Source organism: Lemur catta, chromosome 26 (assembly GCF_020740605.2).
Source record: "Lemur catta isolate mLemCat1 chromosome 26, mLemCat1.pri, whole genome shotgun sequence".
Taxonomy (NCBI): domain Eukaryota; kingdom Metazoa; phylum Chordata; class Mammalia; order Primates; family Lemuridae; genus Lemur; species Lemur catta.
Window position 1 is genome coordinate 6,495,475 of NC_059153.1, and position 21,070 is coordinate 6,516,544.

At 52.3% G+C, this 21,070-nt stretch overlaps 1 protein-coding gene across 1 annotated transcript in view; it reads right to left on the minus strand.

Annotated features, from left to right (window-relative positions):
- Positions 1–6,551: 6,551 nt before the first annotated feature.
- Positions 6,552–21,070, minus strand: part of SEC24D (SEC24 homolog D, COPII coat complex component) — a 73,145-nt gene continuing 58,626 nt past the window's right edge. The window contains exons 14-23 of the mRNA XM_045537376.1: positions 19,292–19,408; positions 18,379–18,549; positions 18,026–18,122; positions 17,391–17,536; positions 14,388–14,526; positions 13,532–13,650; positions 12,032–12,211; positions 10,909–11,100; positions 9,628–9,717; positions 6,552–7,333 (exon numbers count right to left, since the gene is read on the minus strand). Of these exons, the coding sequence (XP_045393332.1) occupies positions 7,193–7,333; positions 9,628–9,717; positions 10,909–11,100; positions 12,032–12,211; positions 13,532–13,650; positions 14,388–14,526; positions 17,391–17,536; positions 18,026–18,122; positions 18,379–18,549; positions 19,292–19,408 (1,392 nt within the window). The 3' untranslated portion in view covers positions 6,552–7,192. The remainder of the gene's footprint in view (positions 7,334–9,627; positions 9,718–10,908; positions 11,101–12,031; positions 12,212–13,531; positions 13,651–14,387; positions 14,527–17,390; positions 17,537–18,025; positions 18,123–18,378; positions 18,550–19,291; positions 19,409–21,070) is intronic.

A 21,070-nucleotide genomic window follows, 5' to 3' on the forward strand; every position in this document is an offset into this window, starting at 1 on the left:
AGGCGCCGGGACGGTGGGGACTGGAGACCTCGTGCCCTGTTGAAGGTGGACGCCACTTGTCAGCACCAGCTAATTGTCACAGAGGGAGGAAGGTAAGTCTGAGATGTTCACGTGAAATTTCCCTAATTTGTTCAGGTTGACAGTTAAACTAGCTTGTGTGACCTTTGCTTACATTTTTACTTTCGTGAAATTAAAATTTCTTAGAATTAATTTGGCTGGCTAAATGCTGTGTGCATGTTTTAAATTCTGGCCTCTAAATACTGTGGGACCAAATTTACTAAAAAGAGGAAAAAAAGTAACTCAGGACAGGAAACCATCGCCCTTGCAAGCGTATTGTGTAGTTGGCTTACTTTGGAACACACGTGAGACTGAAAATGTGGACGAATGCTTTCAAGTTGGGTACGGTAGTGGGACCAAGCCGTGTATCCGTCCAGTGGGGGAAAGTGTAGAGACCTGGGCTTGTGTTGTCACAAAACATGCCTTTTAGAGACTCCTGTACCTGTGCACATTTTCAGTTTACAGTTTTTAATATCATAAGAGAATAACTACATCATTATCCTGCCTGTGGTGTGTGTTACTTTGTCTTTTTGAAAGCGGAGGACAGAATGTCAAAACTCAATGTTTGTTCACATGTATCTAGTTTAGCAGTTTATGCTGGTTTAGTGATCAAGGTAATTGCTTAGTGTCGTGTAGAACTGGCCGTCCCTTTACAGGTCTATGCGTTTCAAGACAGCTTCTGGGTCGTTGCATACTTTAATTACAAAAAGGCTTTTAATGTAATAATATTGCCCATCATTCAGGTGAGCGGCACAGCTAGATGGGTTAGTTGGCCTTGTCCAAGAAGGCAGGCAGGCTTGTAGCCTGGTAAATAGAAGCTCAAGACTATAGCTGCTTTTTCTGCTATTAAGCATTGTTGAGAAACAATTTAAAGAATATATGCATAAGGATATTTTACTTATAAAAATAATTTCAAAGCAAAATTTAGACAAATGTAAACACAAATGTAAGCTTGTCAGGCAACTAGCTCCCCGAATCTTAACTCCATACTCCCTCCTGAGACGGTGCTGACAAGACAGTGGACTGGCACGGCGTCAGCACCTCTCTGGGGCCGTTCTCGGTTGTCCCTGCCTTTGTGTGTCCTGACTCAGACTGAAGACTTGCCCTTCCGTCCGATGCCTGCCCGTGTCTGCTTGTTTAGTCCTCAGCATGTCACCTGCTGTTTGGACGCGTAGGACTTGCTCAGTCTTTGTCATGACTTTATGAAGGCGGCTGTGTGCTCTCTCAGCCTCTATTATGTGGCACATAGTAAGTGCTCAATAAATCGTCCCTTCCTCCCTTGCTTGCTTAATAATTAGAAGTTATTCCCAGGCGATGTTTAATACCCTTTTCTTTCCAGTTCTTTTCCATTCTGTTGATGCTTTCTCTCTGCACAAGAGGACTGTGTTGATCTAACAAGGATTTTTTTCTCTCTCTCAAGAGAACATTATCTTTGAGGACAAGAAAAACAAAGTAATTTCTACTAAGTTACCGTTTATCAGAGGTCTTGAACAGAACCAACTTGTGCCGGTCTGACTCTTTCCTCGGGATATACATTTTTAATTACTTTTATGCTAAACACAACCTACTCACATAAGTGATGTAACCCCACCTGTGTTACCTTGTTTAATGGTAACAGTAGAATGTGGAAACAGTAGACCACGTTTCTCTCATGAATAGTAGGGACAGGAGATTGCTTGAGTCAGGAGGGGACAGGATGGTAGCAGACGGGTGTGGGTGGCACCCGGGAATCGGGAAATGGTTGCTGGTCAGAAACAATGGCCCAAGGAGAGACGGGCTCGCTGGGAACGAGCTGAGTGGCTCCAGTCCCCAGCCTAGACGTCCGTTTCCGAGCACAGGGTGGGAGCAGATGGCCCTGCAGGCCAGGGGACTGTCAGGGGCTTTGACATCATTTGTTAGTGTGGACCAATCATAGTGAAGCTTCCCCCCCAAGTCCTGTGGGGTAGAGACACCGATTCAGTTAGGTTGATTCTAAAAAACAGGACTTTTTTGTTTTGCACACCAAAGTTTACTATTGCAATTCATAGCTGCTTGAAACTTCCCTAAATTGTAAATGTAACAACCTTTTTGTCACATAGGCATGTCAGGTCTCTAAGACATTGATTGGGTGACATTAATCTAACCCCCGTGGGACATCCTGGAACTGTTCCTCACACACTAATGATACGTGTTTAACCAGTTTGTCATGGACCCGATGAATACCTCAGCTTGAAATAAATTGATTGAGAGTCTGGTTCTATAAAAGGTCTTAAAATTGAACATTCTCATTGTAAAAGAGTTTTGTTTTTGTAACTGGTAACAGGATTTTTTTAAAAAATCAAAATCAGCATTTCCTAAAAGTCTATGTGTAACTCGTGCATTCTGCAGTCACTGTCGTAGCTTCCTGAGCTCAACACCAGTACTTCTGCCTCCCAGAATCGGCATTTCTCTTTGTGTGATTGGAAACTGGATTTTAATCATTAAGTCCGGCTAACGTGGCTCTGGAAGTCACATGACAAGGATGTGTTTTTAGGAACTGGGTGAGCTTAGCCTGGACGAGAGACATAATCAGGATACGTGATCACCTTTGAACTCTCTGAAAACTGTTCAGTGGGGGAGGAATTCACTTTTGGCCTCAAAATACAGAGCACTTGTACCAAAGGAGAAGTTTCAGGAAAAGTCCACTAAGTATAATTTTCTAACAAGCAGAAATGCTCAGAAATGGTGTCGGGAAATACCTGTTAAGATGCTCCTGGGGCAGTTAGTTCTGTGGCCTCTGCCCACAGCGACTTTTCTGTTTCTCTTTTAATCCAGATTGGTTGGTATCATATCTTGTGTTTTTCAGCAATTAAAATTTGAATATTCAATTCCCCCCCTAAGAATTGCCTTTTCTGGAAGACGACTAAGGTTTAGACACTGCAGTGTACGCTGCCTCCCAGAGGAGCTCAGGTTCAATTTCAGATGATCTTTCCGTGTTCAAACAGCTGAGCTCAAATTTGATCTTTGCTCTTCATTTTTCTGTGAATAGAGAAATATGTTTCCTCACAAAGTTGTGCAACCATCACAGAAAAAATAAATGGGTTTCCATCTGGCTACGGTAATTACATCTGGCTACAGTAAATTTAAAAATTATATTTTTTTCCAAATCTCCCTTTGAGAAAGCAAAAAATTATGAATAGGCAATTCTTAATTCTTGTCAGTCTACTGTCATTAGGTTAGACTTTTAGGAAGTGAAGCTGTGCCATTCAGTAACCTCAGAGATGTGCTTTTCTGAGTAAACATTTTTTTTCATAACAGTTCCTCAAAATTTGAAATGCATGTTCTCATCTTTGGTTTACATATTGAGGTTTTGGTTTTTAACACTGAAATCAGCTTAGGCTATAAGTTTCTCACATTGGTGAATTTATTTTAGTCTCTGAAACCATCTGTTAATTGGACATTAATACAGCATTTAAAGATGGTAGCTTGATTTAGAGGATGTCGATTGAGGTGCCCAGGGTGTAGCAGCCGATACATTTAGATGTCAGATTCGTCCTAGATTGCATGATCCTTAGCAAGTTTCAGAAAAAACCTAATGAAAACAGCACTGAACATTTAAATAGCATTTGCTATGTGCCAGATACTGTTTTTAAGCCCTTTCTATTGACTAACTTAATTCCTGAAACAATAGAGGAAGAAACTGAGACCAGAAAGTTTCCGCCTGGCCCTGGGTCACAGAGCTAGTGGTGGAAGCAGTGTGGAAACCGAGTTGTTGGGTCCAGAGCCTGGGCTCCCAGCCACTGAGCTCCGCTGGCTCCGAGGCCGGGAGGGGACACTACTCAGAGCAGCAGGGCGCAGCGCCACACCCTGTCTGCCATCATCCACTGGGTTCCTTCTGTCATTGAAAGCTCCTCTCTTCATGTACAGCCTCTGACTTGCAAGGTCTGCTCTTCTGAATATCTTTTCTGTCTTCAGTCCTCAGCATTCCTTGAACTACAGTGTTGCCACTGTTTTTTTTTTTTTTGACCTAATACTGGCTTCTTCCCACCAGCTTGTCAGTGTCCATCTCTGCCTAAGGACAGGGAAACCCTCCCCTCCCTCCTCTTCCTCAGCCTGTTCCAATCTAGCCTTCGTCTCCTTGATCCCGGGAAACGGCTCTCACCTGTCACCCTTGGCCTTTCCACTGATTCCAGCGTGCATTTCAGTCTTTATTTTAACGTCTCTTTTGGAACCTGTAACTTGGCTGCCCAGTCTCCACGCACCGCTGTCTTACCTTGGGGTTTCAGACAGCCTCCCGCCAGCTTTCCTCCTCCTCTGTAGCAGTTCCTGCCCAGTCTCCTTCCCAGTCCCCTTCCCCAAGCCCCTTCCCCAGTCCCCTTGCCAGCCCCCTGCCCGGCCCCCTTCCCGGTCCCCATCCCAGTCCCTTTCCCAGTCCGCTTCCCGGCCCCCTTCCTAGTCCCCTTGCCAGTCTCCAGTTTACTGTCTTCCCCTGGCGTTTGCTGTCTGCCCCCTCTGCAGTCTTCCTAAGTTTTTCGGCCACTCTTAGGGCTTTTTTGTCTCTGTATGGGGATGGCCCGCAAACCTCCAGTCACAGCTCTCTCCTGAGCCTCACCACGTATTTTTAGGTGTTCCAGTTTGTCTCACGTGGGGAGCTGGCAGGTGTGGCGACAGGTACAGATGTGAACTGCCACCCTCCGCACACGCACTGCCACAAACACAGGATCTGCGGCTACTTCCGTTTCCTCCCTTGGAGACCCATCTCACTGTCACCCAGCTGCCCAGGACAAATCATTTTCTGACACTTTCTTCTCCGTTGCTAATATCAGCTGCGCCTCCCACGGCTCCGCCCAACTAACTATCCTTTTAATTCTGCCTGTGGAACAAAAGAAGCCACAGAAATGGCTGGAAAACTTAGTCATTTAAGCAAGCAGCCAGGAACATCAAACAGATCACTCTGGGAGCCTCCTGAGTGGTCCGTCCGCTGCCAGCTCAGTCATCTCACAGCCCCAGAACGATCTTTGCAGAGTGATCCTGCTGTTCTTGCTTAAATTAATGTGACTGTCTTCGCTGTGCCATTAGGATTAAGTCCAGACTCCCCCTGGACCGGGACTCACTCTACTCAGCCTACAACTTTATCTCTTACCACGTTGTCTCTCCTTAGTGGATCCAGCCCAGTCTGAGTTCTTTAGTTTATTTAAAGGGTAACGTGTGCTCCGGGCTTTCGTGTCTGTTTCCTGCTCCGCTGGAATACCGACCAGCGCTCCCAACTACCTGCTGCTGTCCGCAGCGTTGTCAGGTCTCAGCCTCCATGTAACGTCCTCTGGAAAGTCTTTGCTGACTGCGTCCTGGTCCCCAGCCAGGCCAGGGCGGATGGGCCTGCTCTGTGCCCACTGTGGCCCCTCATGGCAGTTGTGGAGCTTCTGTGCATCGTGGAGCTGGGTGAGACTTTGTGCTCTCGCTGCCGTGTCCCCAGCACAGAGCCGAGCGCTGGGCATGCAGAGGGCGGGCAGGAAATCTCTGCTGAACGAGAACACGCTGCCTCCTAGCATGGCATGTTCTTTGGGCACCTAATTACTTTGAGGTTTCTTCTATTACGTGCCACTTTGTCACTTGTGTTTCTCGGTTGTGGCTCTACACCCCAGCACACTGTGCCCTGCTGCGCACAGAGCAAGGGCCTAGAACCGAGCCCTCACGAGGGGCTGTCTGAGCTCACCGCAGGGGGGCGGGCACCGTGCTCACGGGACGGGCGGCCGTGCTTGCGAGCGCGTCTGTTTCTCTCCCACTACGGCTTCCTAATGGCCAACGCCCGAAGGTCTTCAAAAGATGTGTTTTCCCACAAATGATCTGCATACACATTTGGTTTTTGGACACAAATGGAAAAGCTGACATTTCTTCTTGTTAAGCTCACCCAGGCTGATCTGCAGCACCGAGCCAGCTGGCTGGCACGTGCTGGATTTTAGCCCCGTCAGAGTATCGTTACTCTGCTCAACCTCACGACATCTGCTAATCTGTAAATAAACCTCAGTCACGTCAGCACAGGCAAAGCACGGAGTAGCCTCACGCCTGTTTCTTCGTGTGTGGATGGACGGATCCCAGGGTGAGGGCTGCCGTGAGGAGCACACGGGGAATGTTCGCAGAACACACAGTTGTAGGTCTTGGCACACGACGTGTACTCAGTGTACTCCAGCTATTATTCATTATCCACATCGCTGATAGCAGAGGTGACCAGGGCAGAGAGAGGACAGACGCCCGAGTGACACACTCAGACACACGGCTCTGGGGTTGGGCATTTTCATCAGTAACGTCCCCCAGAGCCCGACTCTATCAGGAGCCGTTCCCACGCACGGCGTCTCCGACACGCCCTAGGTTCCTGGCCCAATACTGCTCAACTCTCAAGAACAAAAAAGAGAAAACTTTGTTTTCCTGATCTGTGTGATCCATGAAAACAACTTTTTGCCAGGACATTTTGAGTACTATCCTTATTTATTTTTAAAATCCCAAAATACATAAAAAATGAATAATTCTACCTGATGAGCAAGAGTATAGGAAGTAATTTATTGACATGGGTTAAGATCCATTATATACAGCTAGAAACCTTCAGAATTGTACAAAGAACCATTAAGAATATTGATAAAGACAGTTTTATAGACAAAACAACTGGAAAATAGTTTTAACATACACAATATATAATTATGAAAAAAACGTAGAACACAAATTGTTCTACCAGATAGATTTCAAGGTTCGCTGTGCAAACCTTAAGTTAAAAAACGTGTTCAATGGAGTTACATGGTTTAAAAAAATTAGGTATAATGTAAAAATTAAGCTTTTTTTTCCTCACCACAAATGGGAGAGGAACCAAGACAACTTTTTCCCTCAAATCTATACAGTTTGAAAAATAATTTATGTCTGCACAAAGAAAGAAACTTGAGAGAAGGTTTAAGGTTCTGTAAACTTTGCCTTTCATGAAATGCAAACTGCGCCAGACACTGTGCAAGCAGAGGGGGACTGTGCCCCGTGTGGCACGGTGGCAGCTCCACTGGCGTTTACCTGAGCACCAAGCTGACGTTCTGGATGCCCCTCGGAAAGCGGTTCTGAAAGTGAGCGCGAGATCAAAACCAGCCTATTGTCATCTGGAAAACAGGCACAGGAGACTCCTAGAGAGGCCACGGCGGGACGGCTAGTTCAGCAGCTGGCAGATCTCCTTGTGGAGGCAGCACAGGAAGTCCACGTAGGACGCGCCGCCCTGCGGGCCTTTGTCCTCCACCAGCAGCTGCCGGAATCCGGCCTCGGGCGGCTCACGCTGCTTCACTATGGTGAGCTGGGAAGGAACAGCAGCGGCAGTTAGGGACAGTTTGTGAATATGGCCCTATCGATCATGTCTGCTTCAATTTCACCAAACATACGAGGTGAGGTGGCAAAGAGGGAACAAGGCACAGTGCTGGGGGAAAGGCTCCAGCGGGGAGTGACTGTCACCCGAGCCTTAAAGGACAGGGGCTTGCGAGCATTCTGCGCTGGGACACCGTGCCAGGCCCCTGGGATGCAGCTACGACTGGCGACTGGCACGTTAGTACAGTTTCATCAAGGGGCCTGGGGGTGGGGGGGGTCTGCTGTGCTGAGATGCTCAGTGGACATTTATAGAACGAAGGGAAGGGAAGAGAAGGGGAGGGGAGGGAAGGGGAGGGAGGGGAAGGAGAGTCCTGGAGAAGCAACAGCTTCAGTGACTCTAGATTTGAACAGCTTGGGAGCTGTGGAGAAGAGCTAGTGGGAGGGAATGATCTAGAAAACACAAGAGGAAGGGGAGAGAACGGGAAACATCGGGAGCACAGAGCACCATGCGGCAAGACTGCGACTGGCCGGTGGGGCCCCTGACCTCGGCCGTGGGGACACATGGCGGGAGAAATCGCTGTTCCCCCCCAGCGTGAGAACACGCAGACCGTGTGGTGCAAGAGGACGGAGTCTCTGGAGCGGTAATTAGCGTAACCTGGGAAGCAGCAGTGCTTGACTCTGTTATTCTCGATCCTTCCATTCCAGCCTTCTTCTCCTAGTCAGTGGCGACTCTCTAAAAGTGTGCTTTTCCTTGTGTGGTGGATTTTCCAATGTCAGAGCAAAAGCTGTAGCGCCAGGCGCACTGGGCCCTGCCCCCACCCCCGCCGTGACCCAGCAGTGAGACCCCGGCCAGGCCTGGGCTTCCCCTGGCTTCCCGCCTGCAGGTGGGGCCGGGGGCCGGGGGGGGCGGGCCGGGGTTGGACCCAGGGGCTGCTACATTCCTTTCCACTCTGACATGCATAGATCTGAGATATTGCCAATCCTTTATGGAGAGAGCACTCTGCAATCTGACAATAATGGATAAATTTGCAGGTGATACATAAGAAAATCTGGTTCTTTAAGAATTCAAGCTAAAAGGATGTTATCACACAGCTACGTATATTTCCTTCACATGTAACGTCAAAGCTTCCCCGGTTCTTTCTGTAACCAAAGCTGACACGGGGCTGGCAGAGGTGGAGGCAGAGCAGCACAGAGAGGAGTTTTATTTTCCCTGGAAGGAAGGGCTGCTGAGCACAGGGACGGTCCCCACGCTCAGTCCTGCTCTGCAGACGGAGGGGGGAGGGGGGGGGGCGTCCCTGTAGCCGGGACAAAGGGGAACCAGTGTCACCGTGCATTCCAGACACCAGCGGTTTTCAGTGTGTGTTTCCTGAGACTAAGATCTCGTCACATGTGTCCAGGCCGTGCAGAGTGCTGTGCGGAGTGTTTAGTTTGAGCCTTCTCTGCCCTCTCTAGGTCCTGCCCTTACACTGAATCCAAGGAGGTGCTGTGCGGTGTGGAAACGGCTCTAGAAAAGTTCTGTGTTCATCCGAACATCTGCTAGAGGCTGGTGTGCACTGGCTGCTTTCACTTTACCGAGGCTCTATCTAAACTCGACGTCTGCACGCATGAGTTCCTTGCACGGTTGGAATGCCGACGGAGAGTGACATCACATGTACATTTCAGGAGAAAACCGGCCCGTAACCCCCGGCACTCGCAGACACTCCAGGTGCGTCGTGTCTCTGCAGTGAGCAGGGACACACGGCATCGCCACCAACTCCCAGAGACTCCCGCATGGAGCCTGGGGGGGACGACGGGTGAGCAGCTGGGACTAGCGACAGTGTAAAATCTTCTTGGGTCCTAGACGTTGTAAATTCTTTTATTCAAACTCAGAAAAAACAGAGGCTTAGAAGGACTAGACAATAACAAAACTCTTCTGAGATAAGTCAAAAATTAATAAATCAAACTCTACAAATGTTCTTAATGATGCTTCCATAATTAAATAATTCTAAGCACCGAAGGGAAAGTCCTTTCAAGGCCTGTTGCTGGTACCGATTGCTATTAAATCACACAGAGGATTCTCGTGACGACTAAGTCAGTGCTAAGAGGCCCCGTGGCCAGCCCTCGGCAACAGCTGTTTGTTTCTGTGTGTTTGACAAGCAGACAGATACACTCAGGTTAGTGTGAGTTTTCTGTCAGAGACAGAAATATAAAAAGTCTCATAGAAATATAAGGCATGCATTTTAAAAGCCCATAAAGAAATTTAAAAATAAAGCACTTGAAGAAAAGGCAAGAGCGAAGTGTCCTCACCTTCATCGCGTACGGGCTCCTGTGCTGCACAGCGCTCATCGCCCGTCCGAGCTGCCGCGCGTGCGTGCTGCCCGCCTCGGGCAGCAGCGTCTGCGGTAAGGTCAGAGTTTCAGTGCAATGTGTAACGCTCAACACGAGAGTATCACAATGTTAAAACATCCTTCTAAAACCATATACCTCACTGCTGGCTATCTTTGCCTGCTGAATTTTAATTTCCTTGTTTTTATGTTTTTAAATGGCATTTCTAATCATTTCTTAATTTCATCCACCTGCAGATAGCTTACTAAATTTTCACCTCAATCACAAAACTAGTCTCTTAGTGGAATAGGGACACCCTCGATTCCTTTAAAAACATGCTGTTGACATTCACCGTGCAGATGCAGTTCTCCAAACTGACGCCCATCGTAGCCTTGAACTGTGACCCTGCCCGTTTTTGCGAGACGCTGTCTATCTCCAAACTGCACTTTGCACCAGAATCCGGGTGGGAAAACTAGACTGAAGTGTCACAGCAGAGGCTTCAGGGAGTGACGCACCTGCCCAGCTCTGCTGTGAACTCAGGCCGCGCCGCCCAGCACGGCCAGGCGACCAGCACCCAGCCCCGGTGCTCGCGCAGCGATGGTCTGCGAATAGCGCTCGGAGTGAATGCTGATCCCAAACAAGTTCTAATTCCTGCGTCTCCCAGGCCTCGCTAACAGTAGTCATTTGTATCCATTTCCACATCCAACCCCGAATTTATCTTGTTATGACTGCAACAGAGGAGTGTGTGATTTGTTCTTGTGGGGTTGTTTTGTAACTCAGTGATCTGACTCAGTCTGCAGTCCAGCACCCGCGGACGGTTTCCGGACTGTTCCGCATGTGCAGCTCAGCACTGGGGACAGGCCCGGGCACAGGAACCGAGTTCAGTTCCCAGCTCGGCCACCTGCTCCTTGCGAGAACGTGCCTTCGAGCCTCCGTTGATCATTTGTCAAATGTTGATACAATGTCCGTCTCACGGATTAGTCATAAGAATTAAATGCAACGGTGGATTAGAAATATGTAGATTTGCTGAGCGACTGGCACATAGTAAATGATCTGAAGCGTCAGCACTTTCTATTCAAGTCACACATTTTGGTTATTTGATAAAACTCTATACAAACAACTTTATGCCAGGTAATTGTTACTGATCAAAACATTAAATTCTTTCATTCTTATATAGAACTATCTGCCTTACTGTTTGTTCTTCCCTGTAGCAGTGGTTGGCATTTTGTCTAGTACCATACAAACAATGAAAAAGTACTTAACCGTGTCTGTGTTGACGTGAGCGAGAGACGGCACGTTAAATATGCCCTGGATCAGCTCGGGCGGGCTGCTCACTCCCAGCCACAGGAACATGCTCAGACCGTCGGCCAGCAGGAATATTCCGTCCTCCGAAAGACGCGACTCGGAGCAGCGGACAGCAGCAGGTGATGCTGAGCTCTTGACGTCCAGTGTGTGCTGTGCGGGCAAAGACAAGAGAGTCAGAATCTCCTTTCCTTCCTTCCTTCCTTCCTTCCGTCCCTCCCCTTCTTTTCTTCTCCCTTTTCCTCCCTCCCTCCCTTCCAGTGCTGTTCTGGTCAGCACAACAATCCCTGCCTTTTGCAGCTGATGGGTCTTTGGAAAGAGGAAGAGACAACACAGAAAACAAGTACAGTATGCAGCACTGTAGCTGCCATACACAGCTATGCAGAAAAGCGGCCGGAGAGCGGGCTGGGCGTGTCGGGGGTGGAGGTGGGGTCACAGTTCAGCGAGGGCAGGCCGGGAACTTCTTGTTTAGAGACAAGATCTTGCTTTGTCGCCAGGCTGGGCCACAGTGGCGTGACCATAGCTCACTGTGGCCTCCAACTCCTGGACTCACGCAAGCCTCCTGCCTCGGCCTCCCGAGCAGATGGGACTGCAGTCTAGAACGTTTGAGAAGGAAACCTGAGGGGGTGAGAGACGGAGCCGTGGGGCTGTGTGGGGAAGACCATTCCAGATGGACGGAAGAACTAGTGCCAAGGTCCTGAGGCGAGAGCCCGTCTGCGATGTCTGAGCAGGAGGTGGCCGGCGTGGCTGGCCGGGGGGACAGAGCGGGGAAGACAGAGTGCTGGGCCGGGGCGGCAGGAAACCCTGGCGTGTCTGAGGAATGACGTGGGCTGACAGCTACTATTTTAACAGGATCACCTGGACTTTGCTGAGAACAGCCTGCGGAGCGGCCGACCTCCCCCACCCCTCTCCCCACGGCACAAGCAACTTGCTCAAGAGCCTCCGCTCTGAGTCCCGCGCTGCACACGTGAGGGCATTTGCAATGTTCACGGTGCTCCCTACGAAGAGAGCATTTCCCGTGACACACGGAAAAGCACCAGCGTGACCCCCGCCCGATGCCCTCGGGGAACACGGCGCCGCTTACTATGGGCAGGAGCTGCGGGTAGAAGAAGAGCTGGGAGTCGGCCACCCCCATGGTCAGGACCAGCTGCCTCTGGAAGGCCCGCTCGTCCGTGGGGGTCTCTGGCCTGCTGAGCAGCACACAGTTCTTGAGCAAGCAGTTCATGTACACGGGCAGCACTTTCATGGAATCCGGTAGGATGAGCTGGAAAAGAGACATTTGTTTCACGTGCTTGACGGGACCCTGCGTGTGACGTAGGAGAGAAACGGCGTTTGCTTTCGAGACTGTTGTGAGGAGTAAACGGCAACGCACGAGGAGCGCCTGGAGCACACCCAGGGGCACACGCGAGTGCCCAGCATCAGCAGTTTCTAACTTGCACCTAGGGCGCGGCGGCCAGGTGTGGGGGCATCGGCACGGCCCACACCACCCACCGCCTGGATGCCATCCCGGCCCCGCCCCGGACAGCGAGCGAGCGGAGTTAGTAAGAAGAGTCTACACTGCTCACGCGGCCCACAGACGGGTGCTACTAGTGTGCGTAGCTGTGTGTCTTAGCACAGCCTCCCCGCCACCCCCTCGGAGCGGAGCCTCCTCAAAGTTGACCTCAGCCTGGTTTTGACCCTGGCAGTTCAGTGACGGCGACTCTACCCAGTCCAGGGTCACAGAGTCCGAGCACGCGGCTCCCTGCCGGCCTCGCTCGGGTGAGGGCAGCTGTGGGCTCCATGGGGAATCACAGATTCCCTGGGTAACTTTCCCACAGGTACCATTTCCCACCGAGTCTGCAGTTGGATTTTCTGACGAGAACCTTCCAGCTACTCTGCGCTGTCAGTTAATGGTGTATTGTAATGCGTCATTGTTACTAACAGTTTCAGGATCTACGTTTTCCAGGCTCTAAGGTACTGAAGTTATATCAGTTTTTCAAGCAGCTCATGGGACAGAGGGTACAATGCAAGGTGCTAACGGAGAAGGAAACTCTCACTGTAAGAACAGGAATAATCTCTATCAAGTTGTCTCGAGAAAATCTGACACCGTGATGTTTTCACTCCAGAAATAATTAAATTGCGTAAACAGACGACCCGGTAGTAGACACAGCCCTTTTAACTTTTAGACCTGAAGGGACTGACGGGTTTTTTTTTTTTTTTTTCTTCTTAAATAGGTAACAGATTTGTTTTTGACTTAAGGTCTTTGAATCTAATAGTTTTAACATGAGCAAATAAACTTCCAGAGAGGACAGTAACTATATCCGCACTGCTCCAACCCATCCTTCCGGGCCGGGAGAGACTGTTCACTGTACCTGTTAGGTTGGTTTCCCGCATCCCCTCCTCCCCGCTGCTCCCTAAAGCCACATTTTTTAATGTTGGCTATAAAAAAACCACAGTCTCCCCAGACTGCATGCTCAATCGTTTTGGCTATTGGGTTCACTGGACAGCATCTACGTGCCTGCGACGCCATAACCCAGACAGCTGTGCACTGCGGGGACGAGGAGTCGCTGTAACACTTTATTGCCCACGCGCGGCGGGACCCCACCTGGCTGGCTGCGGAGGGGCTGGCACAGTTCTTGCGGTAACACGCCAGCATGTGCGCCGTCTGGCTGACAAGGGTCTCCCGGATGACCTTCAAAGGCTGGTGCAGAACCGCTTTAAACGCTGTGTGCACAGAACAGTGAAAAGGACATCAAAGTTCTAGCTCAGAAACGGATCTCTTCAGGTAGTCATAATCATGAAAAAGAACAAATGGCTAGTCTTCAGCCCACCCAGCAAGAACAGCATTTAAAATGTGAAAGTCATCTATCTGCTGGTGGTCTCTCCTTGACTACGTAAGATCCAGCCAGTGGACAGCGACGGCCTCCCTACAGCAAAAGGATCTATCAACCAGAATTACCTTCATAATGTTAGAACTACACGCAGAGACACCCATTTGTCACTTCCTGGTGTCCTGAATTTTTACAGGCTGGATTGCTACTTTTTCCAAACCTTAGTGTAGACTCCAGAAAGAAAGCCAGAGACACAGAGACACTTCTGCCTTGTGGCCCCTCCTGTGTGCCGGAGAACACGGCGGGGACAGTCTCCTTGCAGCACCCTGATGTGCCGGAGGGCTCACTCACACGCCACAGCAAGGGTCTAAGCTCCACACTCCTAAATGTCAGCTCACAGCCCTGGCGCCTGGCAGAGAACTGAGTCTGTATAGCCCGGCCCTGAGCCGCGTCATCTCCGTATTAATCCGGCATCGGAGCTGCTCACCCGTCTCCCCACCCTTTGCTTCATCAGCTCTGAACACCCCAAAGGCTCCACCCCACCGACTCTTCAGCTGCGGACTCGGTTAACCAGCAAGTCCTGACTGAGCCACTAGGACAGGTCGCGGATCCCGGGACGAGCAGTGTCACCTGACTTGGCGAAGAAGTTGATGAGGGCGTCGGTCTCGCAGCTCTTATACAGGTCCCCCAGCTGGGAGCTGCAGCTCAGGCCGAGGTTGTGAATGCGGAGCCGCCTCTGGCCGCCGAGCGTCGTGTAGAGCACAGCACACTGCGGAGGCAAGGCGAGGTCACGGGCCGCCCGGCCTAGCTCGCTCCCACTGCGAAGCTGGGCACGTGTGAGACCTGCAGCGTCCCCCCCAGCCTGGCCTGTCTCACTCCCACTGCGAAGCTGGGCACGTGCGGGACCTGCAGCGTCCCCCCAGCCCGGCCTGTCTCACTCCCACTGCGAAGCTGGGCACGTGTGAGACCTGCAGCGTCCCCCCCAGCCTGGCCTGTCTCACTCCCACTGCGAAGCTGGGCACGTGTGAGACCTGCAGCGTCCCCCCCAGCCTGGCCTGTCTCACTCCCACTGCGAAGCTGGGCACGTGCGGGACCTGCAGCGTCCCCCCCAGCCTGGCCTAGCTCACTCCCACTGTGAAGCTGGGCACGTGCGGGACCTGCAGCATCCCCCCCAGCCCGGCCTGTCTCACTCCCACTGCGAAGCTGGGCACGTGCGAGACCTGCAGCGTCCCCCCCAGCCCGGCCTATCTCACTCCCACTGCGAAGCTGGGCACGTGCGAGACCTGCAGCGTCCCCCCCAGCCCGGCCTACCTCGCTCCCACTGTGAAGCTGGGCACGTGCGGGACCTGCAGCGTCCCCCCCAGCCCGGCCTGTCTCACTCCCACTGCGAAGCTGGGCACGTGCGGGACCTGCAGCGTCCCCCCAGCCCGGCCTGTCTCACTCCCACTGCGAAGCTGGGCACGTGTGAGACCTGCAGCGTCCCCCCCAGCCTGGCCTGTCTCACTCCCACTGCGAAGCTGGGCACGTGTGAGACCTGCAGCGTCCCCCCCAGCCTGGCCTGTCTCACTCCCACTGCGAAGCTGGGCACGTGCGGGACCTGCAGCGTCCCCCCCAGCCTGGCCTAGCTCACTCCCACTGTGAAGCTGGGCACGTGCGGGACCTGCAGCATCCCCCCCAGCCCGGCCTGTCTCACTCCCACTGGGAAGCTGGGCACGTGCGGGACCTGCAGCGTCCCCCCCAGCCCGGCCTGTCTCACTCCCACTGCGAAGCTGGGCACGTGCGAGACCTGCAGCGTCCCCCCCAGCCCGGCCTACCTCGCTCCCACTGTGAAGCTGGGCACGTGCGGGACCTGCAGCGTCCCCCCCAGCCCGGCCTGTCTCACTCCCACTGCGAAGCTGGGCACGTGTGGGACCTGCAGCGTCCCCCCCAGCCCGGCCTATCTCGCTCACACTGCGAAGCTGGGCACGTGCGGGACCTGCAGCGTCCCCCCCAGCCCGGCCTAGCTCGCTCCCACTGCGAAGCTGGGCACGTGCGGGACCTGCAGCGTCCCCCCCAGCCCGGCCTAACTCGCTCCCACTGCGAAGCTGGGCACGTGTGAGACCTGCAGCGTCTCCCCCAGCCCGGCCTAGCTCGCTCCCACTGCGAAGCTGGGCACGTGCGGGACCTGCAGCGTCCCCCCCAGCCCGGCCTGTCTCACTCCCACTGCGAAGCTGGGCACGTGTGAGACCTGCAGCGTCTCCCCCAGCCTGGCCTATCTCACTCCCACTGCGAAGCTGGGCACGTGTGGGACCTGCAGCGTCCCCCCCAGCCCGGCCTATCTCGCTCCCACTGCGAAGCTGGGCACGTGTGAGACCTGTAGCGTCCCCCCCAGCCCGGCCTGTCTCACTCCCACTGCGAAGCTGGGCACGTGTGGGACCTGCAGCATCTCCTCCAGCATTTTTTCTATTATTGTTAAAGACTGAACGACCACCAGAACGGGAGGATAATGACCGATTCATGTGCCGGGTTGCTACGCATCATGTCACAGCTTTGAACTGTGGGCTGTTTGTGGGTAAGTATCTGTTCACGTTCCACAACTAGTCTGCGTTTCACACGTCTCGGGTTTTGTTCCCAGGGGTCTCGGCCCAGAAACACCTCCGTGTGCGCGCGGCCCTACTCAGGGCTCACCCCCCTCAGAGACAGACGACCAGCTTTGACGACGGACTTAGGTCTTGTGTTAATGACACGTGCGTTTCAAGAATGCAGAGGAAAAAACCACTTCTCCAAATATCTATGACTAAAACATAAACATTAAAGTCCTTCCCCAACCTAACGTCAGCCTCTCTCCATCCTTAGAGGGCGATGCTGATGTCTGAAAACTACGCCCAGCACATACATTTATTCCCTTGTTTTAATTCAAAGTCTCCATGGCTTCTTGCTGATTTTATTTACTACAAAGCCACGTCCTAGTCCGCTTGCTTATGGTCCGACACTGTGCTGAGTGAGGCGTTACGGGCTGAATTACGCCCTCTGCAGTCTCGTGCTGCAGTCCCAACCCCTGGTTCCTCAGACTGTAACCATATTTGGAGATACAGGGTCCTTACAGCAGTAAATTAATTAAAATGAGGTCATCAGGGAGGGCACTCGACACGGATCCGGAGCCCAGGGACGAAGGTACAAGGGCACAGGGACAGGAAAACCATCCGCCAGCCGAGGAGGAAGGCGGGACAGACGCTGCCCCGTAAGGCCCTTGGAAGCTTCGACCCCAGACTCCCGCCCTCCAGGATTGCGAGACGGAGGTTTCTGTGCAGGCCGCCCTATCTGTCCCTGCCAGTGTGTGCCACTCCCTGCCAGTCTGTGGCTGCCCTGGCAGACTGACACGCACGGTGGCAGGGAAGAGGGCAGGAGCCTGAGGGGACCGAGTCCCGCTGGCAGCCAGGTCGCCACTGCCCACGATTCCTGGGCCGGGGACGCAACCGTGACCCCATCAGAGCGCAGAGAAGCCATGCGACTAGGCGCTCTCATCTGTGACTTCCGCCTCTGGAGAAAGAGCTGGATTTTTTTATGGAGACACGAGCACATCTGATGGTGCCTCGGTCTCCCCGCCGTCAGTGACAAACTGGAAAACTACAGACAGGAATAAACGTCAGTCACCTGGATCAAGGCACCACTGTCCTCACTGAGCTTGTCGTCGTGCTTGAACTCCACGGTCACAGCCTTGTCACAGTCGACGGCCGCCATCTCCACGTCAGTGGTGTTGTTCATGACGATCCCGCCGAAGAAATCGGTGGCCCTGAAGCCTGAAGGGAGGGGAGAGGGAGGTTTGCTTCTCCGTGGTTTACTGTTGTTTTCTCTGTTGGCCTGTTATTAACTTGGAAAGGAAACAATCATACAAAATCGGCCTGAAAAACTGTATAAATTGGCCGGGCGCGGTGGCTCACACCTGTGATCCCAGCACTCTGGGAGGCCGAGGCGGGAGGATCGCTCGAGGTCAGGAGTTCGAGACCAGCCTGAGCAAGAGCGAGACCCCATCTCTACTAAAAATAGAAATAAATTATCTGGACAACTAAAAATATATATAGAAAAAATTAGCCAGGCATGGTGGCGCACGCCTGTAGTCCCAGCTACTCGGGAGGCTGAGGCAGGAGGATCGCTTGAGCCCAGGAGTTGGAGGTTGCTGTGAGCTAGGCTGACGCCATGGCACTCACTCTAGCCCGGGTGACAGAGCGAGACTCTGTCTCAAAAAAAAAAAAAAAAACAAAAAAAAAAACTGTACAAATGGTAATTACCTGTGCTGGTGCGAACCCTCATAATAGCATCGAAGCCTATTTTCTTTTCAATGTCGTTTCTGAGGTCGTTCAAAAACTGTTGGCTGTCCAAGTGCATCTAAAAAATAACGTATGAAGAAAAAATAAAAAATAACGTGCGGTCAGTCCCCACCAGGTGGCAGCAAAGTCCTCAGCACAACAGTTCTCATCCTAGTCCTGCCTGGAAAGGACTCCCGTCTGCACTCTGACTCGGCGTATTTGCGTGCCCGGTGAGGCTAGGTCGGGGACGGTTCATGGTTCACGGACAGCGTCAGTGGAGACCCCTCCCCGGCCTCGTCACCCTGTTCCTGGAAGCTGCTCACAGCCGGCAGTACCTGGAAGTTGCTGTACTTGTACAGCGTCCCCCCGGTGAGCAGCGGCACGAGCCCCAGCGAGGCCACGTCCGCGTGCTGACTCGGGAAGAGGAAGAGCGTCACGGAGCAGCCGTGGGCCACGCAGTCCTTGGCCAGCGCGTCGTAGACGTGCGTCTGCGGCTGGAAAAGCATCTGAAGAAAAGAGATACGAGAAAGCAAGAATGACAAGTCACAAAATGTTCTTGGTTTACATTTTAAGTTTCTATTGAAGTTTTAAAATGAAAAAAAAGTATTTCCCAGGTAAGCGACCTGGGCTGAAGACAGCCGTTGGTGCTCGCTCGTGACCGCAGGGCAGCCGTCACCTCCTGAGCCCCGGTCCGTGCCGGGCGCACGCGGCACTCGGCTCCACTCCGTCCTGCAGTCACCCGAGTGCAGCTGACACCGCGTCCTCGCCTGAGACCCGGACGAGGGGACTTGTGCGGTTTTGTTGCCACGTGACCAGCGGTCGGCTGCCCGCGCCCACGGCCGCCTCCTCCCACTGGCTCTGCCCGGCCGTGGCAAGTGCCAGGCTGGGCGACTGCACCCTGCACCACGGCTCGGTCTCCGCCCTCCCTCCTCCCTCCCCTCCTCCCTGCGTCCCCAGGGCCGCCCTTTCCTCAGCCTCTCTCATCCAGTCTGTCGTACCCAGATTACACACGCACACGTCTGCACCCTAATCTCAATGTAGATATTTCAGAGATCAGTTTTTCCAGGACTATAAACTTTCTTAAATCGCTCGCAATTCGAAACATTCCCGTAACGCACAGTGTGAGTCCTGGACTTGGCACTGGATTCAGCTTATGCCCTTCTTCCTCCAAAGCAAATGCTGCCTCTCTCTCTACCCCTCTTAGTAACAGACACACGGGCACGTCCAGGAGCAGCTGTGCACAGGTACCTTCTCTTTGTCTGTGTTCACCAGCTTTTTGTCATCTCTGTTTTTGAGCTTTCCCGGGGCCTCGGCGGTCGGCAGGGACGAATGGAAGATGAACAGCTTCCCGGGACAGTCCGCCGCCTAGAAAAACCAGCACAGAACATGCTTCGGGTAGAAAGGCTTCATTTTATGTCATCAGAAAATAAGTTAAAACTATTACAAATGTTGTGTTACGGTGAAAACACTTTCTGACTTTGCCTACGGTTTAGTCTTTCGGGACCAGGTAGATCCCATAATATAAAAGCAGATGACAGAATTTCCAGGATTATGATGCAACAAAACTCTTGTTTCAACCCCTTAGTAAACGTGGGTTAAGCTATGGTGGGATTCTGGGGAACAGCGCACGAGACCACAGTGGTGCCGCGGCAACAGGACACACTGGGAACCCGAGGACACGCGTGGTGACAAAAGGGAAAGTGTGTGATCAGGAGTGTGTGTCTGTAGTCTCGGGGAAGCGACAAGAGATTCAGGCTCCATCAGAGTCAATTCAGCACTAAGTGTTAAGATTTAAAATCCTATTTGAGGAACTAAGAAGTAACCTACTGAGACAAATGCCCTGAAATGTGATTCGATACATTTCCCTCCTCGCCCCCGGTCCCCCCTCCTCCCCAGGTACGTGGCTTTTCCCCTCCAGAATCCCGAAGGTTTCTCGTGCGGGATAAAGTCCGCGGTCCTGTGTCCAGGCGGGAGGAGTAAGCGTAGGGGACAGTCAGATGCCACCAAGGCTCGCTGCAGCAGTGCCGCGCCAGGCCCTTCCCGCGTGGCTGAGGTGACAGTCACAGCCTGGTGCAGTCGGTACTACTGTCTGCGTCCTAAGAATGCGGGACACTGAGGCTCACCCAACTTGCCTCCTGCTCACACAGCCAGTCAACGGCAGCTTCAAGGCCCTCTGGGGAAGCTGAATCTGAACCAATCTTGCCAGACTCATCTCCAGCATTTGCTCACCCATCCCTCGCACTGCAAGTTTCAGCCACACAGGCGTCTTCCCTTCCCGGAACACACCACGTGCTGAACACACCTCTGCATCTTTGCACACTCTGTTCTCCTGGTCTGGACTCCATTTCTCCAGCTCTCTGCCGGAGCTGCGGTTTGCAAAGACACAGGTGTGCCCGGGTCCGTCGTAAGATGTGCCGTGAGTGTCACTAATAGTAAAGTACTTGGGTCTGCGAATAGCTCCCTTAAAGGGAAACTGAGAGAACTCAAGGTTAGCCCTGTCCCAGCGTCTCTCTCGCCAAGCGGCATCCTGAGATGCTCTGTGCGGTGGGCCAGGGGGGAAGACACGGCCGACACACCGGGCAGGTGAGGAGCCCACAGCCCGTCTCACCTCGCTGTGGCCAGGAGGGAGCAGGAATCTGGGGGCTGTGGGCTCACTGGCGCAAGTGTCTACTGGCAATTACTGACCGGCGCAGCACTGGTAAGAAAGAAGGCAAGGATGGATGGAGAAACAGGTACAAATGCACAGGCAGATGCACACTGCACTGGGGAAAGACAGAATTAGCTCCAGTGCTCAAATCAGAGTAACATTTTCAATAATGATGATTATAACATGTTAAGAATGTTGAAGATTTTGGAATTCTGTGACTGTAAATTTTTCACTTGTATAGCCTTTATTATTACAAAAGCACTTTTTAAAAAATTCAAATAGCAGAAGAGGTATAAAGGTGAAAAGAAAAAGTCTACCTTCTCCTGAACTTTCCCTGCCTGGCCCACCCAATTCTCCTAAGGAATTCACGGCCAAAAATT